The sequence below is a fragment of the Trematomus bernacchii genome, unplaced genomic scaffold (genome assembly GCF_902827165.1).
Source record: "Trematomus bernacchii unplaced genomic scaffold, fTreBer1.1, whole genome shotgun sequence".
In the NCBI taxonomy this organism is placed as follows: domain Eukaryota; kingdom Metazoa; phylum Chordata; class Actinopteri; order Perciformes; family Nototheniidae; genus Trematomus; species Trematomus bernacchii.
In genome coordinates this window covers 1,021,109-1,045,260 of record NW_022988082.1, presented here as the reverse complement: position 1 = coordinate 1,045,260, position 24,152 = coordinate 1,021,109, and the positions used below count along the sequence as shown (strand labels likewise).

Sequence of the window (24,152 nt, the reverse complement as noted above, 5' to 3'; positions counted from 1 at the left end):
TCTCCTTCATTTGCTTCTGCCCCTGATCCGTTTCTTGGATCTCGCCTGGCGGTTGGAGGTCCGCGGAGCCTTCAACGCACACGTAACAGAAACAAGGCCAGGCTACCAGCCCGAGTCCCAGCAGCCATGCTTCCGGCTCCAGTTCCGGCTCCAGTTCCTGCTCCAGTTCAGAATAATTTACAGCATTTATTTATTTATTTATTTTCGAATTTATTCAACGATAACTGTATTCATTTATATCTTTAGTTGTGTATAGTTATTTACTAAATGTTGTGGAGCTGTCCACCATACATGATATGTTAGACACACATACACCAAACAACAGGCACTTCATGCACATGGTGTGTGTTTGTGTCCGTGTGTGTGTGTGTATAGTGGTGACCTTCCTCTGAGGGAAGGATGACCTTCATTTAGCCCATTCTCCAGCTGACAGTGAAATGTTGAACAAATAGCTTGTGCCTCTCTCCCTCACTCACACACTCATTGAATGTGCAGTGTGTAAGTGTGTTACCCTGTGAATCCTCTCTCCCTCACTCACCCACTCGTTGTCTCTGCAGTGTGTTAGTGTGTTACCCTGCGGATCCTCTCTCTTTCCTTCTCTACCTCCCATTTGCTGGAGCTGATCATGCTGCCGGCACTACTTCACTAACACTCTGCGGTTACATTACTTCATGGTGGTGTTCAATAGTAATGTAGCCGAGTATGGTTGAGTTGTACAGTACACGTCTGTGGCAAAGGGAATTTGAGCAGTCTCTAACCCCTAGATTCCACCGGGTCCGTCTGCGGCACGTTACGGGCGCGTTACGGGCGCGTTACGCGCGGTGCTCACGGCGATCGCGGCGATCGCGGCCACTCTAGTCAATGGGTGCTATTCCACCACACGCGGCGCGTTACGGCTCAGAAGCGTCCCAGAAGCGTCTCGGCGCAGGGCTCCTCTAAAATTAGGATGAATCCTATTTTTGGCGCGGCGCAGCCGTAACGTAAGGTCGGGCAGGCAGGAAGTGGAACGTTCAGAGCATATATAGCATATATATATATATACACACCAGTGGCGAGCCGTCAGGGCCCTCTAGGCCCTCTGTGAGGGCCTAAGATATTCTAAAAAATAATATTTAAAAACATTTAAAAAATATATATATTTTTTAAATATATATTTTTTTAATATTATTTTTGTTATATTTTTCATTAGTTTTACCGAAAAAAAACTTGATTTAATTGTATTTAAAATAACATTTCCAAAGAAATAAATCCTTCGAATCTGCCTGTTCAGTCTCTGTTGAATGTGAAGGGTTACATGAAAGAAGCTCGTCTGGCCCTCTGCGATTCACAGAGGGCCCGCTATAGTAACTGAACGAGAGAGTAATGTCAAATGACAGTACAATTGACCAATCATATCTTCCCTCTAAATGGGTGGGTTTTATTATCGCAGACTTTATGACAAGTTCCGCCCGCTGTGAAACTTCTCTTGTTTCCATAGCAACAACAACTTCCTGTCAACAGCGTGAACTCGCCTTCAAAATAAAAGCATGCCAAATTACACTTAAGACATACAACTGCAACGAAAGTAACAAACACAATGCAATATCATTTTCAATGTCAAAGAACACAAATGGGGTTCCCAGGTATTGTTTTGTGTGGTAGAGGGTCGCTGTCATTGATGCGTTTTGCACCCTGGGCCGTTGTTTTGATATTCCGCTGAAGTATACGCTGTGACGTAATAACTATTTTTTTTTCTTTTTTTCGAGGGAATTGGTGGGGGTCAGAGGGCCTAGGTATAAAGCTCACGGCTCGCCACTGATACACACACACAAACTCATTTTGCAGACCCTATCCCTCCGTAGTCTTTCAAGTAGGAGGAGAAATGCCAGTGTTCTCCTCCGGTTTACAGGCACTGTGTAAATTATATATATAGAATAATTATGATGATGAATGAATTTTTTTACCACTAAAATACAGCAACACATCTTTGATTCATGTCGTTTATAACTGGAATATTACAGTTATTATTAACTTTGTCTGTACAAAGTAGCCTGTCCAGGAAATATGCCCAAATCAACAAAAACTGCGAGCCGGCAGGCAAGACGCTCCGCTTCTGAAATGCTTCTGAAACGCGCCTGGTAGGGTATGACACCGGAGGAGGCCGGACCAAAACCGCTTGCTAGCTTGCAGTTGAGCTTGCAGTTGAGCCTGCAGTTGAGCCTTTTCCATTTCAAATGCATGCTTTTCTTTTAATCCTGCTGCCCGGGCAAGGAGGGCAGCTCTTTCTGTGGCCATTTTGAGGTGGATTGAGGAAGCAGAAGAAGTTGCTGATCCTGCTTTTGAGCTCCTCCTGTGTGATGCATTGGAAACACTGTCATGGGGTTCAATCAATATCTGAGGATCCATTTGAGAGCTTTTCCACATTTCCACATCCTTAAGGAAATTCGTGAATGCAGACATTTTTGGTTCATACCAATCCATTCTCTCAGTTTCCCTTATTTCCTCAGATAAAAGCATTTGAAGAAGTCCATGACACTCCATAAATTCATTGAGTAACATCTTGAACGTTGCAACAGCTTCATCCACCTTTTCCATATTCCCCCTTGCTCCAGTAATGCTTTAATTTCATTAATTCTGCGGGTGCATGCTCCAAGTTTTCCTCTTCGCGATTGGCTGAGAGTTTTAAATCTCTCCTCTGTCGCGGCAACATCAGCTGGAGGAATATCAGGATCCATTGTTTATTTTAATTTTTTCTTCAATTAAAGGTAGGGTAGGTAAGTTTGAGAAACCGGCTCGAGATACACTTTTTGTTATATTCCATGGAATGCTCTTAACATCCCGATAGCAATGAATATCTTAAGTGCTTTGACAAAAAATCCATAAAAAAAATTCATCTGTGGAAGCCGTAGTACTGTAAAAAGCACGACCAATCATTTTAGCCGGCCCGGCTAAAATAACTGGATGGCCTACCTGCCTGTCAGCCTTCCATCTGTGCACAAATTTATCTCGTGCCCTCATTGGTCATGTGCGCGCTCGTGTGTGTTGGAGGAGGGGCTCTATAAGGAAGTGGCAGATTTTATCCGGTTGTGTATTTTCAAATTCTAGCAATCTCGAGCCGGTTTCTCAAACTTACCTACCCCACCTTTAATCCACATGAAATAAAGTAATTAATATTTCCAAGAACAGTTCTTCGTGAATCCTGTTTTTGTGCCAAACATTCCTTTAACGTCCGCTTCCTTAACTGCGTGATAGTTCATTAATGCATTTCATTGTTTAATGTTATTTCCTGTTAAGCCCGAGAGACCCCGGTACCGGGGCACTGCCGCAACATCTTGCAGGAAACAGTGTCTGAGGGCATGTTCATTTAATAAACTATGAATGTTTTATATCCATGTAATGGGAAGAAACTCATCTAACTGATCATTTTTATTTTTTTTCAAAAGAAAACCCACAATGCTAACACTGAGCCTCTGAATTAGCAACGAGCGAAAAATGCTAACAGATTACTGCACCAAAAATCACTCACAAAACCTTATTATTTATCTTTTCTCCACATCCATGACATCGTTTCACATCGTGAGGTGACTCAGAATCGATGGGTATCCTCATTATCACTGAATTATACGAAATCGCAACGTTATAAGCAAAAACAGACATCAAAACATTTGGCGCTAGGAAGCGCAAAAGTAAACGTTCAGGGTTTTTATTAATGGTAATTTTCAGACTGTGAGTTGTTTAGTGGTAGCTCATATAGTCTTGATTCTTGTGGTTAAACTTTTCGGTGGCAATGGTGTTTTTATTTATTTATTCATTTATTTAACAGGGACTGCACATTAATGAACATTTCTGTAAATGTGCCAGAGTTAGCCAAGAGGCTATTTTTCATCTGTAGTCCCTGGACAGATTTTAAAAGTCTAAAAATCTAAAACACATTTCATTTTAAACAAGTAAATACAATACATTTAAAACATGCAACATACATTACTGGGATACTTAAATAAAACAATTTAAAATACAGAACATTAAAACAAAACAAATAAAACAAAACAAAAGAACATGTTAAAACATGTTAAAACACAGGCAGTGGGTTGTAAGGAGCAGAAGATTGGGTCAGTGTTGGCAGAGCTGATTCCTCACTAACCATATTTTGAGTTTTGATTTAAATAAAGTGAATGTGGACTGGTCTCTGATTGGAGATGGGATTGAGTTCCATTGCTGAGCAGCTTTAACAGAAAATGAAGACTGACTGAAAGAACTTTTTCTGAGTGGAATAATGCAATCTCCTCTGTTACCCCATTCACACCAACGGTGTTTCGGGGCCGGTTCGGTGCTGGTGCTTGAAAAGCACCGGGTTTTCCTGTTCACACCGCAGCGGAGCAGCCTCTAAGCTCCGGAATCCGGTTCGTTTCGAGCACCAAAAAGTTGTCCGTGTAGAAGCAAGAACCGCTTACGTCGGAGGGGGGCGAGATTAACCTGAGCTAACAGTTAAGGCGAGTACGGCAAATAAAAGTTGTAACCAGCAGTAGTGCTGAGCAAAAGTGACTAGAACGCAACCACACACTTGTAAAAAAAAAACACGCTTTATAAAGTCAGGCAACACTAACAGGCTTCGTGTGATTCTGTTTATTTGTACCTTACTTTGACCATCCGTTCGCTGTTATTGATCATTGTGGAGAGCAGGCAGACGTTTTGTTTGTTATTATAGCAGCTATCGGATGGAATCAATACATGGGCTGCACAGGTTGTCATGTCCGACTATCACAAGTAGAATCATAATGAAAAATACGCCGGTAAAAGGTGCCTGTATAAAACGGCTTAGCAAGTAGTCAGTTTAGCTTCGGTTGCTATGCTAACATCACCCATGTTATACCAGAGAAACTTTCATAACAGCGTTGTGATGCCAAACAGCGTCAATTCAGACTGACACCAAACAGCGTCAATTCAGACTGACACACATTCACTTAAGGGGAACTGGGGATATGTAACAGCTGCTTGTGTGACAGTCAGACAGTGAATACTTTAGAGCCGTGTGAGCTAACCCGGAGCTAACGGGGGAATACACTCCCGTTGAAGAGCAGTCAGCACTGCAGCGGTCGGTAAATGCCGCTGAAACACATTAATAAGCAATGAACCACGGCACTCTGGAGAAAAGTATAAGGTTGGAGAAGTCGTTATTTAATTTAATCTGGCTTCGTATGATTAAAAGCAACGCAGTCCCCGGCCCGTTGTTGTTGTGAGGTGAGCTCCGTTGGGGAGAAAATCAGCGACGTAAACTGTGACGTCATGACGCAGCAGCGGCAGCACCAGTCGGTCTCTGAGCGGTGTGAAAAGAGCCGGAGCTAAACCGAAGTACCGGTTCCGAACCTGAAAAGCTCTAGCACGGAGCTTGAACCGGAGTTGCGTTGGTGTGAAAGGGGTATCTCTGCACCTCTTGTTACCCTAGTTGCAGTTGTGCGTATGTTAATAAACTGTCTAAGAGGAGGTGAGGTAAGGCCATTGACAATCTTGTAAAAAAGGCAAGCATTTGCATGTTTACTGAGGTTTTCCCAGCTTAGCAACTTGGCACTAATGGCGCGTTTCCACTACAGCCCGCAGCCCGGTTTAAGAGGGCTGTGACGTCAGCGGCCCGTCTTTGGTTGCGTTTCCACTTGGCCTAGTACCGGCCGGCGGGTCCTAATTCACAGTTTTTCTGGCCTCATAAAATCGTGGGTCCAGGGCCAGAGACAACGAGGCTGAGTCGGGCTGAGTATGCTAAACTAGAGAGAGCGTCGCTGGCAAGGGGGCAACAACTACAACAAGATGGACATATTTGACCGTGATTTAATTGTAATACACGTTTCAAAATGATGCCGAAGTAACAACATACTGATACCGGTTAGTAAAAACCATGAATTAATGCTTTGTCAAGTCTGCAGACAGACGGCAGGCGAAAAACCTTTTAAAATGCTTGTTTTCTAAATGGAGATTGGCTAAGCTAACGCAGTATATGCTCCAACCGTCCACACTCACAACAACGGCCTATACAGACATAAATAAAGCAGCGACTGTATTCACCATGACACAGGCAGTCTGTGGTTTGTACTTGTTTAACTTTTGTCTAGTTTCTGAACATATATGAGGAGCTGTGAGCTCTGAGTGCTAACAGCTAACGGCTGTGTTGTTTTTCTGGGGTCCTCTGAAGATCACGTCACGGCTCCGCCTACACTGCGTTACTATAGATACTGCCCCAGTTCCTAAACTGTAATGGAAATGCGCCATAAAGTGAGCCAGTCCTAACGAGGCCCAGCCATACCGAGCGGGGCCGAGCGAGGCCGTGTAGTGGAAACGCGACATAAGAGTACTGATATGTCTACCATTTCTTTTCTGAGTGTAATATCTGCATTTTCTCTTTTGAAAAACTAAGTCTAGTTTGGCCACTCATTTTTAATCACACACGTCTCCCCATCCCATTCAAATTCAAATTCTTGACTGAAAGAGCAGTGTAGCCTACAGTACATGTAAATGGTGGGCATTGCCTATATGCATTTGAAAAGAAATAGTACCCCCCTCTGAGTGACTACGTGTTGACTTCACATCTTGTCACAAACCAGGGACTTTACTTCCTGATTTTTGGAAGACAAGACTGACCCAAGATACCTGTACATAGTGGAAAGTGAAATTGACATTTTCAAATTTAATAAAAATACAAAATAATGTTCACATTTGGGAACCGATTGGAAACATAGGACTCAATCTTTTGCTTCACATTGAGGGGAAGAGGCATTTTCCCATTGGTCCCAGTCCAGTTGGTCCTTTTCACCATTCTCCCATATGTTACAAATGGCGTTATGGCCATGAAAATATTAGCAGCATAGATCTCAGGGCGATGCTGTCCCTTAAAAAAGCTGTCCTGATAAAAATGTTCCTCTCGCTCTGAGGAAACTGCCCTGGTGGGTTCATCAGGTGTGGCCGCCGACCCTGGAGTGACCACTGGCACTGGAATGACCAGTGACAATGGTGTTTTTATGTATTTATTCATTTATTTAACAGGGACAGTGCACAACATGAAGAGGGTGTCTGTTTCTCTGCTGTGTAAATGTACCACAACCTGCAAAAAGAAGCTGTCTAGCCCTGTTTGTTTTTTTGACCTTTCAGATGTTGTTGTATAGCCTCTGGAGCAGAAATGAAAGAGTTTTAAAAATGTTTACGTTTTGGTAAGTTTTTAGGGAAATGTTGTATTGCAATGTTAGGTGGGAGCAGAATTTCTAACAATATCTAACAACCTAAACTAGTTATAAATGTTTATTTTTACTGTCGGCCAGGTCACTCATTACTGGATCAGCTGCTGCATGAGACAGACACTGAAAAGTATTATCATCTGAAATTAATCATTATGTTATTAGTATTAAATACATATAAGTATTTTTACAGCTTGTATTTAGAAATACTCTGTTGTAATTATTGATGCATAAATGTGTTCATCCATTCAATGTGGCATCTGCTATAATGGGGTTAATGTATGATATTACTTAATAATACAATACACTATATAATATATGATATGATAATTACATTTTAATTTGATTAATTTCTTATTTCATAGTTTCTCATCATTATTATAACAGTTCTGTTTCATATGAGTGTTGAGAGCTGTATCCATAAATCTCTTAATGTTGCCCTCAAAGTGCACCAGATTGATGCATTTAACTTCAATTTAAAGAAAAACATCTTCTGTTGCCAAAGTGCTGTACATATAATACAAATACCCTACAGTAAAGACACTTTACAGCAAATACAACAGCACAGTTTGTTCAGAATATCAGTATGAGTATGAGCACCCAATATTGATGTGTTCAAATGCTCTTCTAAACAAAACTGAAAGTCCACGAAAAGTTGTCTTTCTGTATTTGTGAATGAAGCGCCATCTCCTGGTTAAATCCTGAAATTGAAAATCTGGCAACGCCCTCTTGGAAAATAGTGGGAGGGCTTAACATTCCCAGATACTGGTCTTAGGTAGGTCTTAGGCAGGAAGCTGGCAGGTAGCAGGCAGGAAGCTGTAAGCTGGAGTCTGAAATAAGCTGCTACATCTGTACGGTAATACTAAGGAGGCATAGGCCTATATGATGATATAATGTTTGACATTATTGATATTCAAAAAGTAATTTGTTTTCCATGTCATTCGTGTGTTTTTCTCATCAGAAAGTGAAGTTATTTATTTGTAAGCTCCAAATCCTAATTTTTCCCTCAATGGCCTTTGTGCCCTAAAAAAATGTGTGACACCAAAGGCCAAATGGCCTTGCCCCTAAAATGACGAAATTCCAAGCCTGCCCGGGACCCTCGCTTTGTCTTCCTCCTGCGCCGTTCAGTTACAATTCCCCATTGTTTGCCAGTTCGTCTCTTCAATATTGTATGGTAGAGTTGGCATGGTCGGATCGCATGTTGGGGACAAAGTTAAAAGCACACACCGAAATGTAAACAAACACTGAAGTAAAATGAAAAAAATGCAGAGTTGCTAGCCATCCACATTGCGCCATCTTACTAGTAAGCAATTCTTACAATTCTGCTTTTAAACAGAAGTGGCACATTTGGCACACCCCGAGATGTGTGATTAAGGTGTGTCCTCTCTGCCTCCCCTGGTGCCAGGATTCAGCATCCTGGTCAGAAACAGCTCTTTCACAGCTGAGCTTCCTGTGGAACTTTAAATAACTTTGTGATTAAGAACCAAGAGGTAACACGAGCAAAGAAGGCCATAAGGTAAAGTGACCTCATTAATGCGGTACATTTTAATTGTGCAAATCATCACCTTGAGCATTAAGATTAAGATTCTGCGGCATAGAAAAAGTCCATATGTCAGCAAGAACAAGCAGGATCCAGATGTATCACTAATGAGAAGAGAAGCCTGTCTGTGTGTACTTTATTCAGATAATAGTCCTATAACTAAAATACCAGTATCAAGTCTATCTTTGGGTATATATTGACATCTCCTCCATATACAAGTCATCCAGTTTTAATTAAACTAATAAATATACTATATATAAATATATGTTTATGTTTAATTTGGAGTGGAGGCTGTGGCTCAGTGGATAGTGTGCTGGACTTCAAATCAGGGGATAGCAAGTTCAAACCCCACTGTCGTTGTGTCCCTGGGCAAGACACTTCACCCCAAATTGCTCCTGTGAGGAGAGTCCACAGTACTGAATGTATGTAAGTCGCTTTGGATAAAAGTGTCTAACAAATGACATGTCATGTAATGTAATTTGCCAGTTAATTTCCTCAGTTGTTAAAACCAAACGAGAGCTTAAAGGAAAGCTTTCCTTACAGTTTCTACCTTCATTGGACTGACCTCTCCAGCTTACATGTTCCAAGTAATTAGTAACAGTTTCAGTTTCTTGAATCCAGCCTGGGACCATTTGCCGCCTGTTATCCCCTCTATCTCCCTCTTTCAAACACAGACAATTAAATAAAGGCAGTGCTTGCCCAAAACAATTCTTCAAAAAGAAAAACAAGTTGTTGTTTAGTAGTTCTATTGCATTACCAATCTTCACATCAAGAGTAGTTTTGTGCTTTGCAGAAAATGTTTCAGCCTGCTGGAGTTGAGCCTGTTAATCATCAGCCTTGTTAAAAGTCACCCTGAATACTGTACAAAACTGGACCAGAGTCTTTGTGGCCTTCACCGCCACACAGGTGGATCCGTAACCAAACATTTAAGCGGATACATATTCATGCAGTTAAATTGGTTAATTCAGCCGATGATGGATGGTCGCAGTAGATGTCTAAGGGTTAAAGGTTTGGCAGGAACAAATCAGACCTGTGGTCTCAGAGCCGCCATGATGAAAGAGTGTATGTGTGTGTGTGTTTTTGACTCACAGCTGCACCTCTACGTGTGTTTCAGGTGAGGATCATATTTCAAGAATGTCTCACTGTGGGCACGCCCCTCTCTCTTATTCACCATACGAAAGAAGGAAACCTCATCGTCTTTCTATCCGATTTGAAGTATTTTTGTTTCCAGATGGACCCTGAGACCAAAACAGGGAAGGCTTACCTCCAACCACACAAAGCTGGCAAAGTGAGTACATATACAGATCATATCTGTTTCTCAGCCTGGGACAGCACATAGGATTAATTTTACTGCATGTTTACCAGCAGCGGATAGTAATTCCTTTGTGTTACGTTTACATTCTTAAAAATATAATCATATCCACCTCATAGGAGCGTGAAAACTGACTTGGTAAACGGTAATCCATCTGATTGGCTGATAATACTGCATTGTTTATTGCATTGTGTATTCAACCGACTTAACGTCCATATGTATCATTCTGTCCAAGTTGAATCAGATTACAGTTATCTGAAGGAACAAATGTGAGCTCCCTGTAGCTAAGGAGAGTCCAGAGCAGGAATCCAAATGAACAAGTTGAAACAGAACTCAAGCTGCACATTCCTGAGCACCCCCAACACACAGCTCACACTTGCTGCGTTTCAGGGCAGAGGCACCTGATCCAGTGCCCAAACCTTAGTCTTACACTCAACCGTCTCACACATAACCGGAAACTGGTAAAGAAATGTAAATATCCACTACATCACCTTGCAGTACATGAAACATGAAGTATATATGACTTATGTTGAGTAATAGTAATTGATGTATATGGTACCGTAACATTTGTCCCTTCACAGCAGTGATACATTCTGAAGGAAGACTGGCAGGGTTCCCGCGGGGTCTTAAAAAGTCTTAAAAAGTCTTAAATTTGATAATCTGAATTTAAGGCCTTAAAAAGGTCTTAAATATGACCAAAAAAATAAGAAAGGTCTTAAATATGATTTAGAAGGTCTTAAAAATGATGGGATTTGAAAGGTACTTCTGTGTTGCGATCGCGTCTAAAATGTGTTTTGGGGGAAATGTCCGGGCTGCAAAGTAACCAGTACGGTAAGAGCCTTTCAGTTCCCCCCAACAATTTGTATTGAAATAAATCAACATGGAATCAATAATCACTAACTTTGTTTCCCCCGGCCCCTTAACGGAGAACACCCAGCTAGTAACCTAGCAACCAAGCTTCAGCTAGCGGCAGTCAGAAACTCATGTCTCTTCGAATCTACTTACAAATAAATATGGGGAAGTGTAAGTTCAACCGTATTTGGTTGGAAAACATCGAATTTAGTGCTTGGTTGAAACCAGTGGAGGGGAACGGGTTTGAAGCCCGCTGCACCTTTTGCAAAAGAAATTAGCGTTTGTTTTGCTAATGTAGCGTTAGCTAGTGCAGCGTTAGCTAGTGCAGCAGCTCCCGCAACAACACCGTTGGACCTCCGGGCGACGTTTGGGTCTACGTCAACCCTAAAAGCGGAGGTGCTGTAGACGCTAAATACCGTAGCTCAACACCAATCATACAACAGCAACGATGAAAGATTGTAGCCAAGGCAGCAGAGCTCTGAATATAGCTCTTGTTTCTCTCTCTCTCTCTCTCTCTCTCTCTCTCTCTCTCTCTCTCTCTCTCTCTCTCTCTCTCTCTCTCTCTCTCTCTCTCTCTCTCACACACACACTAGGGCTGCTCGATTATGGCAAAAATCATAATCACGATTATTTTGGTCAATAATTGATATCACGATTATTAAATAAGATTATTCATTGACTTTGAAAACATCCATTTATTGAACTTTAAAACAAATAATAATTTGAACAGTATCTTTTTAACTGTTGATTACCCTGAACGTATAATTCAACTGAAAAACCAATACAAAAATAAATTAAATAAATGATATATTTAAATAAATAATATCAAAATAATAAATACCAATAAACAAGATCAACAAATATTTTGGAGCGCACTTCCACAAGCTATTAAACATATATAAATATGATAAATAAAAATAAATTAGACTAAAATTAATTAGATCAAATATGTTGTAGTGCACGGTCACAACCGTGCAAAGCTAAATAATAGTTTTTTTCGATTATGTTGTTTTTGTAATTGTGGCAGGCCAAAATCGTAATTGCGATTAAAATACGATTAATTGCACAGCCCTAACACGCACACACAGAGACACATACACACTTTTTGGCTAACACAGTTCTGTACTGTTATGCTGTTATGTTCAGTCATTGTTCTTATGTTGAACATGAATACATTTGATTTGTAAGTAATTATGGGACGTATTTCTTCTTTCATAGCAATTTTCCTTCATACTTTCTTGCCGTGAAATAGGTCTTAAATTCTATTCGAAGTGGTCTTAAAAAGGTCTTAAAAAGTCTTAAATTTGAGTTGGCGAAACCTGCAGGAACCCTGGACTGGGTAAGGTGATGTTTGTCCTCACAGTGGGACAGAGAGGACGGGACTCATGTGGACCTCCCTGTGTCACATGAGGGGGGGGGGTCGAAAGTCACTGATAAGCACATTCGCAGAGAAAAGCTATAGGTTGGGTACCCCTAAAATATAACAAAAATATAAATTCACTTTGAACAAAATCTCTATTAAACAATGAGTTATCTTTAAGAAAAAACATGGTCGCACCACATTACATTTTATAAGGACACTTAGCTCTCCTCAATATTATTTTTAATATGAATGTATGCATACTCAACATTCTAAACGTTACAATAAAATGTTAATAGATATTGTTATTGTTTGCATTTTTATAATTTGCTGTTGAAAATCCGTAAACATCATTGACCTGGGTGCTGTAGTCTGCAGGAGGAAAAGGTAGACTTGCAGGATGAGTAAAGTATGTAACCCAATGTATAATGTTACACTCCCTCATGAGGTAGAGTTATGATACGCTGTGCCACAGAGATGCTGGACTGTGTGATCCTGAGCTGTCACAACCAGCATCTGCTTTCCCGTCTCTCTCTCCTCGCAGAAATGGAAGCCGGTGTGGTTGTCTCTGTTTCCTCCCTGCAGTGGGGGGGGTCGCCTTGAGATCCAGGATATGGGAGGTACACTTTCCTTTTTTACCTCTCTCACTGTTTGTCTCTTTGAATTTAAATAGATTTCTAAGACATTGAGGCTCATTGTATACAGTAAACTCTGTCCATGTGTTGCTAGAAGTCAAAGTAGGGGGGCGGGACATGTATCCAGCAGCAGAGCAGCGAGTTTGCAGCTTTAATAGAGCCCAGAATTGTCGATAGTGTTATGTAAGCTAAGCAGAAACATCTGCACAATGTCATCTGTGTGATGTCACAGGCAGGCTTTACTCATACACATTTCACATAAAGTGTGTGCATATACTCAAAGTACAAAGAGTAACATGGAATTGAGTTTTAAAATCATAACTAAGGCAGAGCATAGTTCAAAAAGGGAAAACATGAATCAGCCATTAGACTGAGTGACAGAACAGCTGCAGGAAGGTGAAGAGGCAGTGGTGCTAACCTGTGTGGGACGCCCGCTGGTGTGGGTCCCCCAGGACGTGATGCCAACTGAGACGGGGGGGCGGGGGCGTGAGCACAGGAGGACTGCAGTCCATTTAGACGCTGACAAGAGAGTGTCTAAGTGACTGCCATGATAAGAGCTGTGTGGATTAACAAGGAAGGAGAAGGAAGGAGCTTCACTTGTATCCCTCGCTGTCTTCTTTACCCACACACACACACACACACACACAAACACACACACACACACACACACACACACACACACACACACACACACACATACACATACACACACACACATGCGCGCACACGCACACGCACACGCACACACACCATAGCAGGCCCAGCTGAAGACATACAAATGCAAATGTCGACCTCTAGTGTTTGTTTCTATGTTTGGAACTTGAATGTAGTAGTGGTGTCAATCGATAGTAATGGCGTGAATCACAATAATATAAGATTAATCATTATTAATCACAATGTTAAAATATCAGTATTAACTTGAATTTTGGGGGACAAATACACATGTGGTGTTGTGATGGAGAAATACATGACAAACTGGTATGAGAAATCAGAGGGTTTATTATAACATGATACCTAAACGATCGGCATTAAGTGCAGTTTCCCACACTAAAGCACGGACAGAGCTGCTGTCACAGAGAGCCGCAGAGACTCCCCTCTGTATGATGTGCACTAACATATGTTCATATGGCAGGATTCATACTGCAGCACTATCTGTTCCTACAGTTTTTAGTTTACAATTACCATTTTCTACATTTAAAATTTGAAATATTTGATTGTCTTACGTTTTAAATGTTTAACAACCTCATCTATTTTGGAGAGGAGCAAGAAGGAAAAGATGAAGGCTGTAGAGATGGCCTCAGTCATGTCCAGCTGGACTCACTGACAGCCAGGATCAACCAGGGGTCAAGTGACTCCATCAGAACCTCTTAAGATACAGGTGTTGTGTGAGAGTGAGACTCCATCCCAGGCAAACCTGTTCGCCCGGCCAAACCCCCAGACCCCTGATTTTGTGGACTAACCCTATACACACACACCCAGGAAACGTCCTCCTGAGGTCAGAGAGGTCAAACTGTCAGAATGTCCGAATAGTGTCAGACTTTTAGGCCCAGCTCCAAACCACACCCTACCCACTCCGTCACAAAGTGAACTCGTTGGTTTGGAACGGCACTTAATGAGGTGACCCTCGGCGCGGACGCGTAAATGGAGGGGTCGTGTAGAGGTCAATGTTTCAATCAATGTTTATTTATATAGCCCAATATCACAAATGTTACATTTGTCTCAGTGGACTTCACAGTTTGTACAGAATAAGGTCGGGGGCGGTTTTGAATCAGGTCAACATGCGGCCTGCACACATTTTTTCTTTACAAACACACATTTTGTATCTTCAATTAGGTTGGTACCTAGCTGTCCAATGGACAAGGGCAATTCATTTAATGTTTTTAAAAGGAGCAAATACAATTTTCTTTTTAAATTTAGATAAATGAAGATGATGTGTTTGTAGTTAGTGATCTTAATATCGTAATCCTGGGTCTGTTTGAACATTGTCTGTCCTGCAGGTGCTGGAGGCGAACATGTGGCTGGTGTCAGGAGACACCACCAGCCTCATGGGGACAGGAAGCTGAAGGTGGTCCAACTGTCCGAGCTGATCAGTGTCCTCAGACTCCCCCCCAACGCTGAGGCCTGTCCCATGGTCAGCCTCTCTGATGGTGTATAATGTTTGCATGTATCAGTGTTATTGAAATACCTTAAAGCCACTCTCTGTGCTGTTTGCAGGAGAACATGTCAGCATTTTGTGTGGAGACGCGGGACAGGACCATGGTGTTTGCTGCGCTCAAAGACGACTGCGTGGAGTGGGTCGAAAAACTTTGTCCCAGCACGTTTCAGGTTAGAGCCAAACCCAAATGACAACATTTGTTAGTGCCTTAATCATTTTTAACTGAGGCCATAAGTACCCATATTTTCTAGCTAGTATATAAATAACTTTGTATACATTGTCTGCCTGTTTTTCACCTCTGTTTTTCCCTCTACTATCTCAGAAAGGTGACGGCTCAGGTTCTACTCAGATTCAAATGGAGGAGAACCATATATACGCCTCAGTAGATGAAGGTAAGTCTTCTGTTCCTATGCTTGCTATCTTCTCCTCTTCTTGTAAGACTGTGGCCTGGGTCCTCCGTAGAGGAATGTTTCATAATGAAAACAGGCTTTGTAAAAAGTTGAATGTTTGACATGATAATGGTGCGATAAAAAGCCCATAGATTGAACTTAGACATGATCAGTCTTATGAAAGAAAAATGAACCCCTGTGTTGTTAAACATATCACTTCACTCCCCTGTAAAATCTTTGTTATCAGTTGCAAAAGCACGAAAGGAGTCTAACATTAATGCACACGCAGCTTTGCAGAATTACTGAGCGATCTGATTTCAGATTTCAGATTTTCAATAGGGGGTAGAAATGGGTGAGTCCTGATTCATCCGGATCATTAACCCGGATCCTAGTACTGAGCTGGGAGTGACTAGTCTCCCCTCTCCATTAACCCGAGTCCTTTGAGTCCTACACCTGGTGGCGTACAAATTAAATCTATAACTTGCTTCACTTGCTACTCTCCTTGCATGTAAAATAGACATTGCCAATTTTGTTTGTTGACTTGTGAAGCCCTCTGAGACAAATAGGATTTGTGATTTTGGGCTATATAAATAAACTTGAATTGAATTGAATTGAATTAAAATCACATTACAACGTACCCCAGTCCATCTGCCTAGCCTTTAGCCAGTAGGATAGCTGCCAGAAGTTATCGTTTGGCTCAGGGGAGTGGACACAGATCAGTGAAACTCCCTGCAGACTCGTGCGGACTCAGAGCCGTAACCGTAGCAGATCCAGAGATCCAGAGATCCAGACTCATCATGCACGAGTCAACAGCAGACTCAGATTCGCAAATCCTGACTCACTGTGCGGACTCAGAGCCGTAACCATATAGCAGATGCAGAGACCCAGACTCATCATGCAGACTCAGATTCGCAAATCCTGACTGACTGAATCAAGGGAACTTCCTTCACTGTGCAAAACATAGCAGACTCGTGCGGACTCAGAGCCATAACCGTACCAGATCCAGAGATCCTGACTCACCATGCACGAGTCAACAGCAGACTCAGACTCGGTGAGCGGACTGAATGAGTGCATTACTCCACACAGCGCGAAACAGCAAACGGTTTCGGACTCGTCATGGTTTTCAGACTCAGTGAGTGTCAGCTCTGTTTGTGATAACGTGGATGCATACTGTGCACAGATCATTTGACGACTTCACCCAGTCAAGTGTAAGAAGCTAAATACTGCAATAAACAAGCATTAAGAGACAAACGTTGTTAGATCATGTTTGTGTAGCGGAGGTTAATTTAACGTTAGTTTAATATGCTCGTGAAATGCAAATCTCAAGTGACAAATTCAAAATTACAAATACACAAACAGTGGACTGCCGCCCTCACTAGCTCTAACATTTGAATGTATTTGAAGTTGGAGACTATGGGCTCCTGTTTCACCGGTAGGATTTCTACACTCATGGTGACTCATATGACTCAAATTTAGTGGTGGACTAAAGGAAAACAGTCACAACACAGGGGCGAGAAAATAAGATTTAAATAACAGAAATGTAGAGGGGGGAGTTCACTGAGGCTGAAAGCCTTGACAAACAGATGTGTTTGGAGTCCTTTTTTGAGTCAGCGGTCCTGATTACAGGGTGGGGGCCACGACGCTGAAAGCCCTATTGCCAAAGGTTTTTTGTTTGGTGCGGGGGATGGAGAGCTGACCTGTATCAGAGGACCGCAGTTGTCGGGAGGCGGGAGGAGTTTGTAGAGGATGCAGGACTTGACCAGGAGCCAGTGGAGATGACGGAGGGTGGGGGTGCTGCAGGGCTTGGTATGAGGGAGGACCCTAGCAGCAGAGTTCTGCACGTGCTGGAGTCCAGGGCGTTGATACAGAGCCTGGCCCAGTTCCGCCAATAAAGGATTTTGAATTCAAAGAAGGGTCTTCTGTACTCTGCCCTCCAGTCGTGACAAAAACAGAACAGATCCATGACTTTATCTTTCTTCAGCACCAGCCACGTTGATTTTCCAGGCTTGAACCTCATCCTTGCCCATCAGGCAATCAATTCCTTGCAGAATCTTCCAGCTTGAGTCGATGGTGAAAGTCAGGTCATCCATAAGGGCCTTCATTGGTGTTCCAGATGACTTTCAGGATCTTCCACAGCTGTCTTGGTAACAACGGACAGTTCTTGTTGACCTTGTACAGGACTGGACTTGGGCCTGGCGCTGAGCCAGATCTTGATTTCCTCACAACATCCTGGACCTCTTTAAGGCGTGGCTCTTTGCTTTCGAACTTGTTGATCAATCAGGATGTAGCACTGACCCAACTCGGGGTCACTGTAGGTGAGAAATGTTTTCATCGTCTGAATATCGCATTAAAAGTGTCATATTTTAAAAGCCAAAACTTTGTGGTTTTAAATCAACCAAAACCGTTGATATCCACCTCCAAGGTACATCATCTTACCTCTTATGAGTTTGGCAAGCATCTTATACTTTAATACCTTTAACTTAGGTTACTTGTTTTCACAATACCTGCATTCATGCCAGTTGCCAGTTACCCAATGTTGCTATATATTTACTGTAATAAATAATATTTGATTTGTTTGAAGAGCAATGACAAAGAATATTTCCTCTTTTTGTTTCCAGCCTCAGAGTTCTGGGTGACGGTTCAGAGGACTGACGCGGCGTCGCGCTGCGGCCTGAAGGGGGCGTATTGGCTGCAGGTGGGGCGAGAGGCACTGCTACTGAGGGAAACAGAGAAGAAGAACACTGTTAGAGAATGGCCCTACGAACTGCTGAGACGATATGGAAAAGATAAGGTAAGGTTCTCAGGATCATAAACAATCCTTATGTTACCTTTAACAACTCACAGGGTGTCGATTAAATTATACAATTACACTTACAATAAGAATAGGTGTGTTTTATTTGTTTGCTTTGCTTTCACATGAACATGCTAAAAACATGCTTGTGTTTTCTTACCAGCTGGCCTTAACCATTGAAGCAGGTAGACGCTGTAACTCCGGTCCAGGAACATTCAGCTTTGAGACACAGCAGGCTGAGAAAATATTCTCCCTGATTCAGAGTACCATCAAATCGAAGACTTCAACGGTGCATCTCAGCAACCAAAACCAAGAGGGGGAGAAAGTTATCGTGACCCGCATAGGGGCTCATTCCCCTCTCCCCAAAATACCAGATGGGACCTTTATGGCTGCCGTTGTGGAGAACAAAGTGAGGGCACAGGAAAGTAAATCTGCTGCTTCAGAAGAGAGTGCACATGCCCAGGGAGAATCGGTTTGTTCATCAGAGAGCGTGTCAGTGCAGCCAGCTCCTATCACACTGATGCCCCTTCCACTGGTACCCACACATAACAGTCACTGCGGAGCTCCACTTGGTGGCCAATCAGAAGCTGTATATGCTGACCCTGCTGACTGCATGCAATCTGTACCAAAAATGCCATCGGCAACGGCTCTGTATGTAGACCCTGCATGTGTGTTACCCCTCAAACCCCCAGGTTTAAGAGAATCTGTCACCCCCATTAACTCCTCTGCTCAAAAGCCCTGCTTTACCACCCATCAACCAGAGTCTGTTTACTCAGAGGTGTACGACAAAATCCATCTGGTCCAGGATACTGTCACTCAGCGCAAAGGAAAATGTATACCTTTTGCCAGTGATGAACCCATTTATGCTGAGCCAATAAGAAAGAAGGAGGCAGTGTCTCATACAAATGAAAGCAAACCTGACCCATATGCCCACCTTTATGCTCAAGTCTGCAAAACAAAACCACCATTTAGACTTTCTTCATCCTGGAATACCACCCCTTCCTGCTCTGCGTCCTCTTCCTCTCTTACTGACAGTATGAGCACAGAAAATGATGATATCATATACGAAAACCTGGGCATCATTTGATAAGTTATTGTAGCTTTATACTCAAATGGCAAAACCACATCTATGTAGCCTGACATATTTTTGTCCAATGACTGCCAGAGACCATGGGAGTTGAAAAACACTGCAACTAGTTTGCATTATACTGCCTGGCTGTGCTTCCTGTTGTGTGTATACTGTATACAAACTATTATTTAATATTTCTGAAGAAAAAAGGGGGCTGCGAAACCATTCAACCCACAATGCAACTCTGTCGCTGACAGTTGGGTGTGATACAAGTAGCAACTAATGGCCTGGAACATCTAGCATGCAGCAGAGATGGGCAGCGGGCAACAGAGGTCACTATAGTCAGTATGTTTTAACCCAGTGAAACAGGATAGCATTTTGTAATGCCATAGATTTCAAAGTATATTATAAGTAAATGATGTTGTTCTGTTGAGATGAGACTTTTTACAATGAAAAAGTCGGATTGTTTTAAATAAACTTTGTATATTGGTGTATAAATATTTCTGTATAAATATGAATTTCCGTAGTTTGGGTTCAAAGTAGTACCACTAACACACCAATACCATTTACACTGTATATAATGTGAAAATCATACAATCCAACCCATTGTTCACAGTATATAATTAACAATAAACTATGTAACTGAAAAATAAAACACAATTTTCTCATGAATGAAAAGTTAATAATAAAATAATAATAATAACACTATAAAATGAAGTGTTGGTTGATTCAATACATTCAGTGGTTACAGCCTTACGCAGTCTGGTATGACCAGTATCCCATCGATTTTGCTCTTTAAAATGTATGTATTTTCTGAGTCAGTAGTTTAATTTAATTCAGTTTGTACTATTATCCAACTTTCACTTGTAGCTGACCGTGGCTGTGGGTAATACGGTCGGATAAAGCGCTATATAAATACAGCCAATTCACTTGTGGCAGCTAAAGTTACATCATTTTTTACATTAAAAAAATAATAATACGGTATATACATACAGTATTTAAAACCAATTGAAATTACTTCTTGCAAATCTTCAATGTTTCAATTGTATTCCGTTGGAGTCTCTGGCTGAACCAAGAGGGTTATTAGCTGGACATCTTAATATCCAGAGTGCTATTCCTAAAAAATTAACAGTTGCAACATATTGTAGATTAAACAAATTCGGACATCCTGTGCCTACATATCTACACAAAATTCCCCTACAGATATACTAAATGTGCACTCCTATAACATATTTAAAGGTCCCCTATTATACTGTTTTCCATCAATATATTATAGGTATATTTTCTCACCAGTCCCGCTGACCCCTCGATTCCCGGACCGAGTGCGGGAGAAGCGGCTATCAGCGGTCCTGATAGCCCCGGAGCGCACAGGAGCGTCCTGGTTTCCATGCCTACAGCGTACGCTGTCAAGCAGACCGTGGGCCGTTTTCTGCGAGGAGTACGGAGACTCAGACCTGTGTCACGCACACTGGCGCCTCAGTGGGACTTGGCTTTGGTGTTACGTGCACTGAGTAAAGCCCAATTTGAACCTTTAGATCAGGTTCCCCTTAAAGTTTTGTCAGCCAAAGTAGCATTACTTTTAGCGCTGACATCAGCAAAAAGGGTGAGTGATTTGTCTGCCCTCTCTGTGGCTCCGTCATGTCTCCGGATCCAAGGAGATGGCAGCTCAGCTGTTTTGTCAGTGGAAGACTTTTGCACTGCTGCATCTTGGTCTTCCCCCTGTTCGTTCATTCAATTTTATTTGAGGGATGTCTCCCATTCCTCTCTGACACACCCTGCGCTCTCCTGCCTGTCAGCATGCAGAGAGCTGCCCTTGTTCCCCCCTCTTTTATCGCTGGACAAAGTGTGACCTTCGTCTCTACTTTTTCACAGCGGCAGGTTTGTATTGTTCCCAGCCTTTGTCCCCTCATGGAGAATATTCATGTTATGCTATATTCCGGGGACTGTGATGCGCCATTTGCATGGCGCAATAGGCATGGGTTATTATTAGGTGTGTCTGTTAGGGATGTAACGATACCAAAAATTCACGGTACGATAATATCGCGATAAAAAGTCCACGGTACGATATTTATCGCGATATTGAAAAATAAAGAAGAAAATAAATTATGAAAAAAAAGAGATTTTACATTTTTTCTTTATTGAATAATAAATCTGATTTGTACAGCATTTTAGTAGTATTTTAAAGTGTCAACAATATAATAATCAGACCCTGCAATAAAATAAGTCAAGTTTCACTTTAGTTTTTCAAGTAACTCAACTCAAACTCACTAACTCACTCACTCAGCATCATCAGACAGGTTTTTAGGAATATGAGCATGCCCACATTTCCAGGTAGAAGCTGGGATGTTTGGGCGTTTACAATATCCCCTGCTGTGGAAAAAACTCTCTTGCTTGGTACTGATGTTGCTGGGACAGAGAGATATGCTTTGTCCATGGGTGACAGCAGTGGGTAAAACTGTGCATTGTCTCTCCACCACTTCAAAAACAATACAGTTGTTGCCAAGAAGGTGAGGCTTATTGACAGGGCGAGATATATACTGTTGGTACTTGTCAATGTCTCTAGGTATGTAAATGTAGCCCTGTAAATACGATGTCCTTTTGTGCTATCTGTTGTTTTATGTTCATGTTGTAACCTACTTGCTGCCATGTTGGACAGGTCTCTCTTGAAAAAGACATCGATGATCTCAATGGGATAGTGTTGTCACGATACCAACATTTTGGTTTCGATACCGATACCAAATCAAGAATTGCGATTCCGATTCTTTTTCGATACTTTTCTTTTATTATTTTCATGATCAATAAGTAGTTTATCTGTTAAGTGTTTTCTTACAACATGGTCTCTTCTTTATACTTGAGTTTATGTGATTTCTTTGATAGTTAACTTTATATTTTATTAACATGTAATAGTACAGTAATATAAATAATTATTGACAAAATGTACATTGCAGATGTTAGCCACATTGGTAAGTTAGCTAAAAAGATAGCCATATTAGACAGTTATCATTGCCATTAATTGCCTCGTCAAACTACGAAAACGTTCGTTTGTCACAAAATCAATGACACTTGTCGTCACTACATCTTGCTTCGCCCTTAACCCAATAGTGATAGCCTTAGAGGGCGAAGCCATATACGAAATAGAACTGAAGTTACCTACTGTAACTCCAGCTTCTATGAGTATAGGCGTAGCCCTCTAAGTGCTGGGCCCCACTGGCTCCACGAATAGCTGAAGACAAGTTGTTTGTGTGGGAGCAGATTGTCGGGCCTCCTTCCTATTTATACCGGAAGGGAGCCCGAGGGTGGGGCCCACCTTGCGGGCGGGCGTGGACTACAAGTGTTTTCAGTCCTGCGCGGGTGCCCAATAGCGATAGCCTTAGAGGGCTACGCCTATACTCATAGAAGCTGGAGTTACAGTAGGTAACTTCAGTTATTTTCCCTCCTGCATTCATGTGACAGAGCCGAGAGTGGCTGAGACGCACCGGCTGGGAGGCGGGGCTTAAGGACAACTAGTGCGGGGAGGACTAAACCATTTTCCTCCTTTTGTGAGGGGTGAGAGGGGCCCCGGACAGCCTTCACCATTTGTTTTTGGACACAGAATTCAGTAATTCAACCGATTTGTTTGAGCTAGTTTAATTTTAGTTATGACACTATCTACAAAAACAAACTTTGAATTCCATGCCTTTCAAGGGCCCTCCCCCCATCTGGGCCCTGGGTAGTCAGTCCCACTTGTCCCCCCACTTCTCCACTACGACGCCCCTGCTTGCGCTCACATCCTCTTACTGATCACAACAGCAGTCTTAATGCAGGTTAAATTGTAAACATAATTTTCCTTTTTTTTGTGTTTCATGATCATTATGGCTGCATTCACAATTTCATTTTCTTAAAGGAAAAAGTACTTCTTAGATATAGTTTTGCAATTTGCATATGTGGGGATCCAATTCAATGGTGCCCAGAGCAATACATTACACCACATCTGCAAATCTGCTTTATTAGGGTCGACAATAACGGTCACCATGATCATATCACTCAAGACTTGCAATCATAGATTCATGCACTTGAATGCCAGAACGTTCCTTGATGTCTGGAGTTGAGTCTAACTGCTACAATATATTGCTCTGGTGGTAAACAGTTGAGCAAGCAGGCTAGCTTAGCAACACCATTAGCAACAGGAACTGCAGTACTGCACACTGAGAAGAGGAAAACAAACAAGAACAGCAGAACAGCGCCAGTGGGAAATAATGATTTTTTTTGTATTGTTTTAATAATTGAAATGATGACCATTGAATGCATAACCATGCCACAAACAACAACAAGATTCACTGTCTTTTTTTTTTTACCTAGCATAAGATTATCTTCATAAATATGAATTCATTCATTTTCATTATTGTTATTTCTTCAGATTATAACCAATGCTGCAAGACTATACACAGATCCCTCAGAGGACCTCAATGCACTTACACACCAAGAATAACAGAGAGAGGGGGGGAGAGAAAGAGAAAGAGAGAGAGAGAGGGAGAGAGGAGAGAGAGAGAGAAGAGAGGGAGAGAGAGAGAGAGAGTGAGAGAGAGAGAGTGCTCACAATGGTCAATAAGTGCACAAATACTTTTTTTCATTTAAAAACACTGACATGACATCCATTGTCAGGCAATGAAATTATAGAATACTGTTACTGTAAAACTAGACCCCCCCCTCCCCCCACACACAAACTGATGGAACGGGTTTCATTTGGTCAAATGAATCTGCATTTACACAACACACCGAAACACACTCACACACTCTGCACATTAAGTGCTATTGCATGTCATATCCATCACTCTGAGAGTGTGGGAGCGTACCTGATCTACCTGCTTCATATC

General features: G+C 41.9%; 1 protein-coding gene across 1 annotated transcript; it reads left to right on the top strand.

The window, feature by feature from the left end:
* Positions 1–9,898: 9,898 nt before the first annotated feature.
* On the top strand, positions 9,899–19,982 carry dok1a (docking protein 1a). Its single transcript, XM_034120910.1, has 7 exons — positions 9,899–10,024; positions 12,805–12,880; positions 14,893–15,026; positions 15,110–15,220; positions 15,373–15,442; positions 18,058–18,230; positions 18,394–19,982. The coding sequence occupies exons 1-7, from the start codon at positions 9,968–9,970 to the stop codon at positions 19,315–19,317; spliced, it is 1,545 nt and encodes a 514-aa protein (XP_033976801.1). The 5' UTR covers positions 9,899–9,967; the 3' UTR covers positions 19,318–19,982.
* Positions 19,983–24,152: the final 4,170 nt, after the last annotated feature.